General features: G+C 33.7%; 1 protein-coding gene across 13 annotated transcripts in view; it reads right to left on the minus strand.

Annotated features, from left to right (window-relative positions):
* The window catches only part of LOC109094865 (tensin-1-like), a 228682-nt gene that overhangs the window by 38687 nt on the left and 176495 nt on the right, over positions 1–13500 (minus strand). For all 13 annotated transcript variants that reach the window (XM_042731811.1, XM_042731806.1, XM_042731812.1 and 10 more), the window contains 5 exons: positions 12388–12448; positions 11954–12029; positions 8234–8363; positions 7981–8046; positions 7750–7866 (listed from right to left, as the gene is read on the minus strand). In XM_042731811.1, the coding sequence (XP_042587745.1) occupies positions 7750–7866; positions 7981–8046; positions 8234–8363; positions 11954–12029; positions 12388–12448 (450 nt within the window). The remainder of the gene's footprint in view (positions 1–7749; positions 7867–7980; positions 8047–8233; positions 8364–11953; positions 12030–12387; positions 12449–13500) is intronic.

Consider the following 13500-nt stretch of genomic DNA (forward strand, 5'->3'; position numbering starts at 1 on the left):
AGTAGATTCTTTTTTTAATAATCATTTTACAGCAGTGAGATATAATATAAATCACTACTGAGAAATTTGTGAAGTATAAAAAAAAAATCATTAAAAAAAACATTACAGTAATGCAATAATAAGAATTTGTCGTTATACAAACAACATCTTAATGGTCCTACAAATATGCCTCCTTTTTTGTAAATGTAGAATGTAATTTACTGTTATTTTTTCCTGTTGATCTTAGGGTACAAGGTGACCTGGACAAGTTTTTATGAGACCCATTCAGTGTTTTAAGGCATTACTCACCAGAAATAAGTGGTTGGTACATTCCTACAGGTGACAGGTGTTCAAGTTCAGCATTTCCAGATCCCATTCAGCCTCTTCTCATCAAAATCACCATTCACTGTCCTCATTCTACTAACCCCATCAATAAGAGTATAAAAGGCCAAAAAAAAATAAAAAATAAAAAAAACTTACTCCATAACAGAATCCTGTCCACAGACAGTTCCAAACACAGAATGTGATCTGGACACATCTGCAGTGGACATTTCCATATCATTTCCAAAACCAACTCATCTGTGCACGAACCTTAGCCTTTGCCACTGTGTCAAAACAATGCGACAAAAACATCCGGAAGACCACACACGTGAACAAACAGCCTCAGGTAGTTCAATCCGTCAGAGGGGAAACACGAAAAGTGCACCTCTGGTGTCATGTGTTAACAGATGGTGACAGTAAAAGCCTAGCATTGTTGACGACAGTACTGAGAACTCAACTACAGCCTGCTGAAAGGGTTAACTGTCTCATTTTGTTGGCAAAGCTACTGGTTTCTAGCCACAAAATTAAACAACGTTCAAGATGGAGAGGCCCAGCCGCCCATCGCAAGAAGGTTTAATTGAAGCCAGCTTGATGTGTAGACACGTTTATTACGTAACAGTTAAACTGCCAGCCTCACAAATAGACCATAATAAAGCTCAGCTTTGCACAGCTGAACTCCAAAACGCAATTCAAACACCAATCCTGCAACAACTGTGATGAAACCGTAGTCGAAGCTCTGTTTAAGAGCTTAGCTTAAATATGTGCTAACCGCACTTAGACTCATAATAAGGAAATCAGCTGTGCCTGCAAAACCTTGGGAAAAAAATACTTAATATGAGTCTGAGTTGGTGAAATTAAATGCAGCCAGTGAGATTTATTCGAAACGCTGCAATTTTTCTAAAGGCACAATCGAAACCTGTTGCGTTCTCATTAATTCAAACTACAGTAAGTATATTAGCACTCTGAGTCTTGAAAACGCATTTAAATAGTTGGAAGTTAAGCAGCCTCGGAAAACTTCATATTATGCTTCAACAAAAATAATAACAGTGTAATCATACTTTTGGCACATTATTTGTCAATTTTCTACACTTTTGACTGAAATATATTGACTTTAAATCTTGAAAAATAAAAGTTCTTCAACTGTTTCATGTGTATTAAAGAATGTGTCACATTTACTCAAATAAAGACCTTAAAGTGAAAAAGATTTACTGTGAAGTGTATGTGCACTAGTGTAGAGGTTTGGTGTCTCTGTGTGTGATGACGTTAGCTAGCAACCAATGAACTGATATTCATAAAAATAATCAACATAGAGAATAGAATGCCTGACAAATGTCACCTTTAACACTATAACAAAAGGGAAGAAAAAAGACCAGACGTTCCCTGAAGAATCCATTTGTGGCTGATACAACAAGTCACTGACCATAAGCTGTGAAGGACAAATCATTCACACAACTTTACCTCAGAGCAGATCAGCTTCAACAGTCCTCTCCAAACACTTCTTCTACCTCTTCTGGGCTTTTACGGTCCAAATAAGACAGAAACTATTACGATCCAGTCTCATCCGTGTGTGTGCAGTGAACAGAGACTCTTCTCTCGGTCACTCTCCCTCTAGTGACTGATAACAAAAAGGCTTTTTGGTATCCAGGCTGGCGGAGTTGGCTCTTTTTCACACACCATCTCTGTCAGCGCCTCTCCAATCCCATCACCCCGTCGTCACACTTTTCTTACCCAACCATCCCAAAAATGCTGTGGGCAGGGCCCCGGCCAAATATGGGGAGGCCATGTAAACAAGGCCTCAGCTCTGTCTCCTGACTCCCCTCCAGTCTTTCAGGCTGAACCCCAAGAGTCAGAGCCACCGCAAAGACACCGACAGACCGAGGGATTGTTTTTACAGTCGTAACGCCTGTCCTCACCTTTCACTCGTTTAAAGCTGACCTGGCACTGTGTTTGGACGGTTACTGAATGTTGCAATTCTGTGTCAATTCGAATGTCTTCATGGACTCAGTGGCCTTTTGTAATCAACATCAAGAGCATAGGTTAAAATGTATGTGAATTTTACATATAATACCTTTGTTCAGCAAGGGTGAATTAAATTGATCAAAAGTGACAGTAAAGTAACATTCATAATGTTATTTTTTTTTATTTTATTTTATTTAAACTTTTTCTTCATCAAAGAATCCAGAAAACAATAAAATAAAATAAAATAAAATAAATAAAATAAAATAAAATAATAAAATAAAATAAAATAAAATAAAATAAAATAAAATAAAATAAAATAAAATAAAATAAAAATAAAATAAAATAAAATAAAATAAACAGATCCTGAAAATTCAGCTTTAACATCACTGGGGAAAATAAATAACATCCAAGAGAAAACACTTATTTTACATATTTATAATATTTCACAATATTACTGTTTTTTACTATATTTTTGATCAAATAAATGCAAGCCATGGTAAGCATACAAGATTTATAAAAGAAATAATAAAATAAATAAATAAATAAAAGTCTTGCTAACTCCAAAATTTAAAATAGAAATTACTGTTTGTAGATTAAAGTCATATGAATTTTAGGCCAAAATTATTTAAAATGAAAAGTTAAAATGTATATGTACTGTCTGTAATTTGCATAATATCAATTATATTCATATTATGCGAGATTAATACATTTTTAACTATGTTTAATCACTTCAGTAGTTTTATATATATATATATATATATATATATATATATATATATATATATATATAATATATAATATATATAATATATATATATATATATATATATATATATATATATGTAAAAATAAAAAAAACTCAATTAATATTGACCTGCTAAAAACATATATACAAAAATCTCATTGCTCACTTTTCACAATCCCTTTCAAACTGTCAATTTCACTCAGAAACATCACATTATCAAAATTACATTTGTATGGACTTGCAGAACATATTAAACCAAACAATGCTTATTATAATAAACGTTCATGACAGCAAACTTGGCGTTGAAAACAAGACATGGAAAGCTATTTTGATGGCTTCCAGCCCAGCGCTGAGGAAGGCAAGTGTAGTGTCTGTGGTTTCTGAGGTGTACAAATATCAGTGGACCAGCAAAGATTGGCCTCGTTCTGCTCTAACCTTGCCAGCAGTTCCTGTTAAACAGCGAAGTGCTATCTGTGGTCGAGGCACGAAGCAGATAAGACATCAATTACTGAGCTATTAACATTCAAGAAGAGATAAAGCATTATTATCTTAAAATGCTGCCCTCTTATATGTGGGCTACTCTAATTATGGGGCTCGGTACAGATTGAGTGAGTTTTAAGATAGTGGTTTACTTCTCTAGTACTGTAAGGAAAAACACACTGCATGGCTTTAATTTTTTAAAGTATATAAGATGCATTAATATCGTTCACCCAAAAATTTATATTTTTCATCATTACTTGTGTTGTTTTAAAAACTCGTTGACACTTTCTTCAGAAGAAAACACAAAAGAGAAGGATTTCCAAGCTGGTCTTGTCTATACTACAAACATATTATGATCAACCTCCAAAATTTCAAATTCCAAATCTTCTGAAGTCGTGAAATAGCTGTGTGTGAGAAAATGTAAGGTCTCATTTGCACTTGTGTGCACTGAGGCAGGACGCAGGGCTTGACATCAGCAGTCCCAAACATCACTTTCAGAGCATCCCATGCAAAAAAGATTTTCAATTTCAGCCTGTCCCTCAAACAAAGCTACAGCTATTAGTAAAACTATGACTTTAGAAAACTTGGACTAGAGCACAAGTCACACAAGTGTAACTTTTGGAACTGAAACAAGACATTACTGTTTTCATGCACTATTTTTTATTTATTTATTTATTGCTTCCATGTAGAAAGGACGCATCCAATATGCACATTTAAGCTTTGACTTTATTACACTTTTTTGGCATCTGTAAATGTAAACTACAATACATATTTAAAGAAATATGTATTTAAAGACCAAACTTTGCAGTTTTATTTCAATCTTTATTCTTCATTTTATTTTATTGTTCATATATTATTTGCCTGATTTATGTATTATTTATTTAGATATTAATAATATATTTATTTATTTTGCATATTGTTCCTAAAATACAGTGTTTTTTTTTTTTTTTTTTTTCTGGCTGTTTGTCATATTTTCTGATTACTAAGTGGTAAAAAGAAATATCTATAATGCCCGCTGTAAAATATTTACTCTTATACGTCAACAAAATGAAACAAGAATTTTGAACCAGGTTTTATCCAATGTTCAGATTCTGGTTCTAGAAATGTATGCAAATTAGCACATATTTAATTAGATTATTTAGAATTTGCATATTTAAACAACATTTGTCTTAAAGTATGCTGTGATTAATCAATTGGGAAAGCATGGTGATTATTTTAGCCTATTTACCTATTGTGTTTTAAAATAAATGAATGAAGGAATGAATTAATGAACAAACAAACATTCGTTCATTCGTTCAAACTAATTAATAACCTCTTCTTTCATTGTATTGAAACAAGCAGTCATGAATATCATGCAAAAAAAGACAAAAAATAAATAATTTTTAATTTGTGGGTGAACTGTATCTTTATGAATATGGCAGTTTGCTGCACGCCACAATTACGCATTAATCATTTCCACTGTCTAGTTCTTAAAATACTTCAGACTTTAGCAAATGAACATTATTAGCTGCTTAACCAAGCAAAGAGTCAGTGAAGAAAGGATAATGTTAATGATGACACGAGTTCACTGTTCTTGGTCTATTAGTCATTCTCTCCTCTGATAATGTCAGTCAGTCCTTCAGTCTGGGCAGACGGGACACATGAACTCCAGCACAAAGGCATAATGTCTGGCTGCTTATCATGTCTCTGGAGTCGGTCTTCTGGCCGCAGTCACTCAATGGAGATGTTTGACTATGTGAAAGGCATCTAAATTCATTTGCAAATGTGCCCTTTCCATTCAGCCGCCCTACTGACTGAAGACTGACTCTGCTCTGCATGCAGGGGTGGACGCTCAATGAGCAGCAAATCAGCATATTAGAATGATTTCTGAAGGATCATGTGACACTGAAGACTGGAGTAATGATGCTGAAAATTCAGCTTTGCTCACAGGAATAACTGTTCATTTAACAAAATGAACAGTTGTTTTCAAATCTAAATATTATTTCACAATATTACTGTTTTTACTATATTTTTAATCAAATAAATGCAGCCTCTGTGAGCATAAGAGACTTACTTCAAAACACTTAAAAATCTTACTGAGCCCAAACCTTTGAATAGTAAATATATGTAGGGGCATAAAACACTGCCAGAGGGCAGTTTGGGGTCTTGCCTCTTGACCAGAGATTTGGACTAGTTTACACCCCTCTATTAAAGGTGGCAGCCAAGAGCCTCCTATTACTGCCTTCCCTATTTAAAGCAGGGACTGGTCAAAAGGGGTGGCAGACTTTATAGCCCGCCATCTCAAATGTCTTCAACAGAGAACAGAGTAGAATTTAAATGTGTGCTAAACTGACTGGAGCTCCTAACATTTGACCCCAGGGATATTAAAAACAGCACGGCCATTAAGTCTGGACAGTTTTAAAAGTATTTTTTGGATTGCAGTAATCAAAACATACTCATGTCGAACAGATAACATAAACATGCCACATGGGTGTTTTCTAAGACAAAATAATTTATAGTTGTAGCCGTTTTGGACATTGTGACTGGACAGGATTGGTCTGAATGTCTCCTCACAGCAGGAATTGCACAATTCTCAGCCAACGCCTGGAATATTTTACTAAATGCCACTGGAAGTTGACGAGGGAAATGGAGGCTTGGGACGCAGGGTGGTGTGGAGTAACTGTGGTCAGATGCCCACAGGGAAACTGGGCTCTGTGGGATGTTTTCTATTCAATATTGGGATCATACCAGTCTCCAGACAACCCACAGTCACAAAATAAATCAAAACAATCACAAAATCTGGTTAAAATCACCATTTTTGGTCTGATTTATAGGTGCTGGTGAACAGATTAAACTGCTCTCCAAACAAACAATATGTAACCACTGCAGCACTGAGTATGATTTCTTAATGATGATAATTACACATAATCAGATTTTCAGTAAATTAAAAAGTTTGGGGAAATTAAGAATATAAACAAAAAAAAAAAAGTTTGGGGTCAGTAAGATTTTTTAATGTTCTTCTGCTCACCAAGGCTGCATTTATTTGACCAAAAATACAGTGAAAACAGTGATATTGTTAAATACCATAACCATTCGAAATAACTGTTTTCTATTTTAAGATATTTTGAAATGTAATTTATTCTTGCGATGTCAAAGCTGAGAAACATGAACAAGAAAAATTTCTTATTATTATCAATGTTAAAAACAGTTGTGCTGCTTCATATTTTTGTGGAAAGCATGATACGCTACCATTCAAAGGTTTGGGGAAGAAAGCTTTATATGATTTTTAAGATTAATAATAAGCAAGCACCAATTTTGAAAAAACTGTATAACTTTTATATGAATCAGTCGATAAATTGCAGTCATTTCTTCAGGAATTAGAAATGGTTGGTATATTCTAAGAGCAACTGAATCCTGCACAATCATGGCAGTCAAAATCTAGAAAGTTGGAGAAGACCTTACTATTTATGTCACTAAAACATTTTATAAGAAATAAGGTAAAAAGGTATATAAACTAAAGCATATGCAATACTTCCATCCAAACCTCAAAAGAATTGCATACATTTCTTCCTTGCATTCCTTACTCTGACTTTCCCTCTCCAGAGAGCTGACCCACCAAATGAGGATGTCTCAAAAAAGGACAACAAATCACATGTCTGAGGATCAGAAGCACACCACAACTTAAAATAAGGAGGCTCGCAGTTTAGACCAAGAGGGTATGAGGACAATTCCAGTGACTCGACTTGACTTGACTTGACCTCTGTGATCAGCTCTACAAACTCATCTGATTAAATCAGTCTCTGTCACGCCGCACGCACAGATTATCAGACACATGTACACAAACAGCTCTGTCACAAAACTCCAATGAATGCTGATGATTTGATGTCGGACGATGGATGACCCGAACACAAACTCTACAGTATGTGAACTCGGAGTGGCCATCATTAGTTAATAAAGAATAAGCAAAGCTAGTGAGCTGCCTTGATGTCTAAAGACTAGGCAGATGTTTATTAGGGAAGCATCCAGATAATGCTGAATAAAACTAAAAATGTTGACTCGCAAATAAATTAATAAATAAAATATAGAACTTTAGAGTAAGAGTTTAGAGTAACTTACAATGGAAAAAGTACAAATTTGGAGGATTTACAAGCAGAATGGTAAAAGTAGTATTTTTAAAGTTGTCTGAAGTGGAAATAGAACTGTTTTACTACCATTCTGGCTCTACTTTCGACAAAGTCTAATCATTTTCAGTCATTTGTTGATAATGAGGCTACAGCTTCACTCACCCTCCACTGAATCTTCGCAGCGCTGGTTGAAGTTCTCGTAAGAATCCCAGCGAATCAGAGGATCCTGGGTGTTGTAGTCCACAGAAACACTGGGCCCGTTCTCAAGGTGGTCCATTCCTATGACAGAACATCCACACTCAGAAGCTGCTAGGCTCAGCTGATGTTCTATTTACAAAATTGCTGTGATTTATTTAATAGCTGAACATGAATGACAATAAAAAGAGTTCTTACCTTGGATTTTTTCTGGGCCGAAAGAAAAGACAAATTCCACTTTTCCATATTCAGGAAATCTGTCATCTGAAAAAAAAAATAAATAAATAAAATTTAACTGGTCAAGCCAGTGTCATCAATACAGCTGATTTAATTAACAAAAAAAAAAAAAAAAAAACAAGAACACATGAAACCAACCAAACATAGTCTTAGATGGCAGAGCAAATTCAAACTTCTGACTATACAAGACTTAACTGAGGCAAATCCAGCATACCTTTAAATGTTTCATCAAGCTCATCTTTGCCGAAGACGATGCCCAGATCATGGACAGCACAGGTGTGAAACTGCACTCTGAAGATGACATCACGGGACGGGCTGCGGAAGCGCTTGTGGTAACACTTGAGCTGTGGATGACAGGAGAAACCACACGTCACATTACAGCAACAGGTGAAACGGTAAAAGAAATTACACACTATTACTAACTGAAATCATGCTGCTTTTCAGCTAGACAGAAGATCATACCAGTAGGAGCTTGAAGCATTACAGTTTTGAAGCAAACAAGCATAAATGTTCCAGGTTAAACACAAGTTAAGTTTGATTAATAATAACGCAGATTACCACTTAAAATAATTTTGACCTTAATAATAGTTATAAATCAATTGAATACATATAGAGATATATAAATAGTTAATAAACATTTAAATAAAAACAACAATAATAATCAAATTTATTATTATTATTACTAACAAATAATTGTTATAATAAATATTATTGTTATTATTATTAATTATTAATCGCATCCAAAATAAAAGTATTTGTTAAATTTATATGTGTACTGTGTATATTTAAGTATACATAAACACAAACACATTCAGCATATATTTTGAAAATATTTACATGTATTTACATGAATATATTTATATTCATATATATTTAATATATAAACGTAACATATTTGTCTTAAATATATACATGCATGTGTGTGTATTTATATATTCATAATACATATACACAGTACACACACATATATTATGTAAACAAAAACTTTTATTTTGGATGTGATTAATTGTTTGACAGCACTAATAAATAATAAATAAATTAACAAATAAATAAATATTTGCAGTAACTTTCATACAAATGTAACAACACTTTCAAAGATTTACAAACTGTGCAACTGATAATTGAGACCCTGGAGCACAAAAGCAGTCTCTAGTCGCTGGGGTTTATTTGTAGCAATAGCCAAAAATACATTGCATGGGTCAAAATTATTGATTTTTCTTTTATGCCAAAAATCATTAGGATATTAAGCAAAGATCATGTTCCATGAAGATATTTAGTAAATTTCCTACTGTAAATATATTAAAATGTAATTTTTGATTAGTAATATGCATTGCTAAGAACCTCATTTGGACAACTTTAAAGAGATTGTCCTCAGGTTTTTTTTTTTTTTTTTTTTTTTTTTTTAATTTTTTTTTTATTATTTTTTTATTGACATATTTTGCACCCTCAGATTCCAGATTTTTAAATAGTTGTATCTCGGCCAAATATTGACATATCCTAACAAACCATACAGTACATCAATGGAAAGCTTATTTATTCAGCTTTCAGATGATGTATAAATCTCAATGACCCTTAAGACTGGTTTTGTGGTCCAGGGTCACAATTTTGTTAGATATAAGTTGTTGGAAGCGTGAATAAAATTGTTTTACTACTTTTCTAAAAGGATGAATTTCTGGTTTGCATTGCTGGTATAATTCCTGTGAGTGGAGTTTGCTTCACTTAAACTTGCAACCACAATTTATGCTTCTTTGTTTTCAGCTGAGGGATGAGTTGAAATGACTTTCAGTGGTAATCATGCTGTCAGTAGATCTTAACTTGTACTGAACCCAGAACATTCCTTTTAGAGCATGGCAAATCATTCAAACGTAATCTCGAATCAACACACATATTCAGCACAGAAAGTTCTATTCATGGGCTTGGAACGGATTGTTTGAGAGGTTTTGGATGCTGGGCGCCTCGCCTTCCCATGGTGCAGCAGAGCCAGAGATGTCAGTGTAGTGAAAGTATGTAAAACAACAGAGCCTCTCCAAAACCCAGACAAGGACATAAAAATGTCCTCACTGGCCACTGAGGAAACTGTAGCCCTCTTTCTGTTGTCCAAAATAACTATAATTAACCTACTTAACTTGGGGCAGATGGACAAAAAATTTACAGCTTTTCAGTTCGGAGAGTGAAACAAAACAAACACGACCGAATTGAGGAAGATGGGGGCTGGCAGGGCATCCTGCGGTTTTCCCAAACTGCAGCAGAGGCTTAGCCGCACACATGGGGGGTCCGCCTCGGGAAAACACATCGCAGAGAGGCACAATTAACAAAATGAAGCTTTTAAAATCAAGCCATTTCTCTGAGGAGAAAAAAAAAAAAAAAAAACTAAAATCATGATGGAGATGGAGCAAAAAAGGATGCATAGAAGTATTTTCAGTTGTTATCTCAAACATTTGAACCTCTTTGCTCCTCAAGGGAAGCTTTTTCGTGCTAGGCGTATATTGATCTACAATATGCTTTGGCAGAAGTGCAGTGCAATGTTGTGGTTTGTGTTCAGATTAGAGTCCTCTATAGATCAGCTCTGATTGATTTTGCTTACTAAGGACTTCCGAAATCAAGCCCATCAGAGAAAGAGCCCCTCTACAAGCGCAGTATTATGGCAGATGACAAAGCACTCGGCTCTTGGCTTTCTCTTCCAAAAAGCTTTCTGAGGTAAAATGCAAATAAATCCATGCAGAGAAAAGTGGCTCTCATCAGGAATGAAAGTCTGATGGATGCCCCTCTAGACATCCTGCTTTATTATTGGCACGTTGCTCTGAGAAATGCCCATAAATGAAGGAAGAATTTCTGCCAAGCTGCTTTCCCCCAGTTTATGTGGTCTTAATTCAACTCTGAACAGATCAGATTTAACCCGAAATCAAACAAAATTAGAAATCAATAAGAAATTACAATTTATGTATGACAATTTCAGGACCAGCAGGATTTTGTGACATTGATATCACAACAATTAAGCACACACACACACACACACACACACACACACACACACATACATATATATAACTTTATTAGTGAAAATTGCTGCAGTCAGGTTTATTATTATTATTTAAATAAGGACATATACATACATATACATATATACATATATATATATATATATATATAATATAGATATCTATATATATATAATATATATATATATATATATATATAATATATATATAATTAGTGCTATATAGTGCAAGTGCAATATATATAATAATATAATAATCACAATTAATCGCATCCAAAATAAAAGTTTTTCCTGTACATACTATGTTTGTGTACTGTGTTTATTTATTATATATATATATAGATATATATATATATATATATATATATATATATATATATATATATATATATAAATAAAAACACACATGCATGTATGTATTTAAGAAAAATATGTTACGTTTATATTTAATATTTTATTAAATATATTTATATATAATATAAATTATATGAATATAAATATATACATGTTAATACATGTAGACATCTGTAAAATATATACTGTATGTGTGTGTCATATATACATATACATATATACACACATAATAAACATACACACATATATTATATAAACAAAAACTTTTATTTTGGATACGATTAATCGTGATTAATCGATGCCCAGCACTTATAATAATATAATATAACTTTATTAGTGAAAATTACTGTAATCAAGTATATTATTTTATATATATATATATATATATATATATATATATATATATATATATAATATATATATATATATATATATATATATATATATGTATTAAACTGTCGTTAGAATAGGTGTCAGATCCATATGTCCGTAAAATAGATTTCATTTCTAAAAAATATTTAATTTTTTATTTTGGGGTGAAATATGACTTTTTTTGACAGGTTTTGTGAGATTCATTCTTACCAGGATGTCTCCTTTCAGAAGCAGGCCGGGTTCAATGGTGATGCAGATACTGGTCTGACTGTCTCCTTGGACGTTACTGCAAACATCAGTCAGACACACAAACATTAAATCACAAAAAAAAAAAAAAAAACACATTAAACATAAACATAAGCCTAAACTTAACAATACATGGCTGCCAAACTTTGTATTTGCATTTAACAGAAAGGGCCATCTCTACTGATAACAACACAGCTGCACTCTGAGAGCATGCAGGAAGCTTCAGCGGCCGAGTTCAGTGATGTATGGGAAAAGCACATGTGGGCTCCTCTGAGTGTGTGTGATTCAGAAACCCCTCAGACACTGAGGGCCGTCTGTGATTGGACGTCTTGAAGGTTGGGCTACATGCCAGGGAATCATGAGCAATACCGTGTAGGAAAACATGGGGTGTTTCTTACTAGATCCCAGATGTGTAGACGGGCTGCATAGCCTGGTAGATCTTGAGGAAAGGGCGGCAACCTGAGAAAGAGCCATGAGAGAAAGTGAAAGAGAACAAAGGCGGTGTTACTAGAGCTATAGAAGTGCACTATCTAAAGGGCTCATCACGTTTGAGTAAAAACTGTCTCTGTAACTCTCTCAAATCCTGTTTGTACCCAGTATTACCATGCTTTTCTGAAGATATACAAGGCAAGACTTTTTTATAATGTTTATAGAATGTTTACAGGTATTTACATGCATCTCAAAAGTACTTCCTAAGAATACATGTGATTGGATTTTGTCGAAGAGAGTGCATGAGATATCATAACTACATGCATCATTTATTTAAGCTGACCTTCGATAAATTAACTGAACTTGTTGATATCACTCAAACTTAAGACAATGAATTTACTGTATATAGTTGTGATTGTGTTGACTGGATAGGTTTCTTTTAAAGTAATGGTTCCCAAATTTTGAAAGGTGGTGGACTACAAAAAATCATAACCACTTAAACCACTAAACCACTAACTAAATAAGTGTACTATTTCTGTATCCGAAGTAAATGAAAAAAAAAATGTAATGTAACTTTTAAAAGTGAGTACATTGTGCTTACATAATTGCTATCATTACAGTGTTGTTTTAGACCCTACTGACTTATATTGTATAGACCAAAAAAAAAAATTCTTCTAAATATCTTCGTTTTGCAGAGAAATGGGTGAACTATGCCTTTAAAATAATAACAATTTATTGTTACGAGTTCAGTAATCAGTCAAATCGATTTAATGTTGGCGCTATTTATACATAATTTTAGTATTTTATTTTTACAATTTTTTTTTTCTTTTTTTACAATTTTTTAATCAGCTGACCACTTTTACATACCACTGATTTGAGATTCAAGCTGCACGTCACTGTCTAGGGAGGATGGATTCATTTACACTACAGATGCGATGCGGTCACATGTGTTTCTGACTACCTTCGATTCTGGTTTCAATGATCAGATCACAAAACATTCTGGACCCTGTCTACACCTGTATTTAGCGCTGACCTCTTGTGATCAGATCACCCGAGACATGTGTAATAGAGCAGCATGTTGT

Source organism: Cyprinus carpio, chromosome B9 (assembly GCF_018340385.1).
Source record: "Cyprinus carpio isolate SPL01 chromosome B9, ASM1834038v1, whole genome shotgun sequence".
Lineage (NCBI taxonomy): Eukaryota > Metazoa > Chordata > Actinopteri > Cypriniformes > Cyprinidae > Cyprinus > Cyprinus carpio.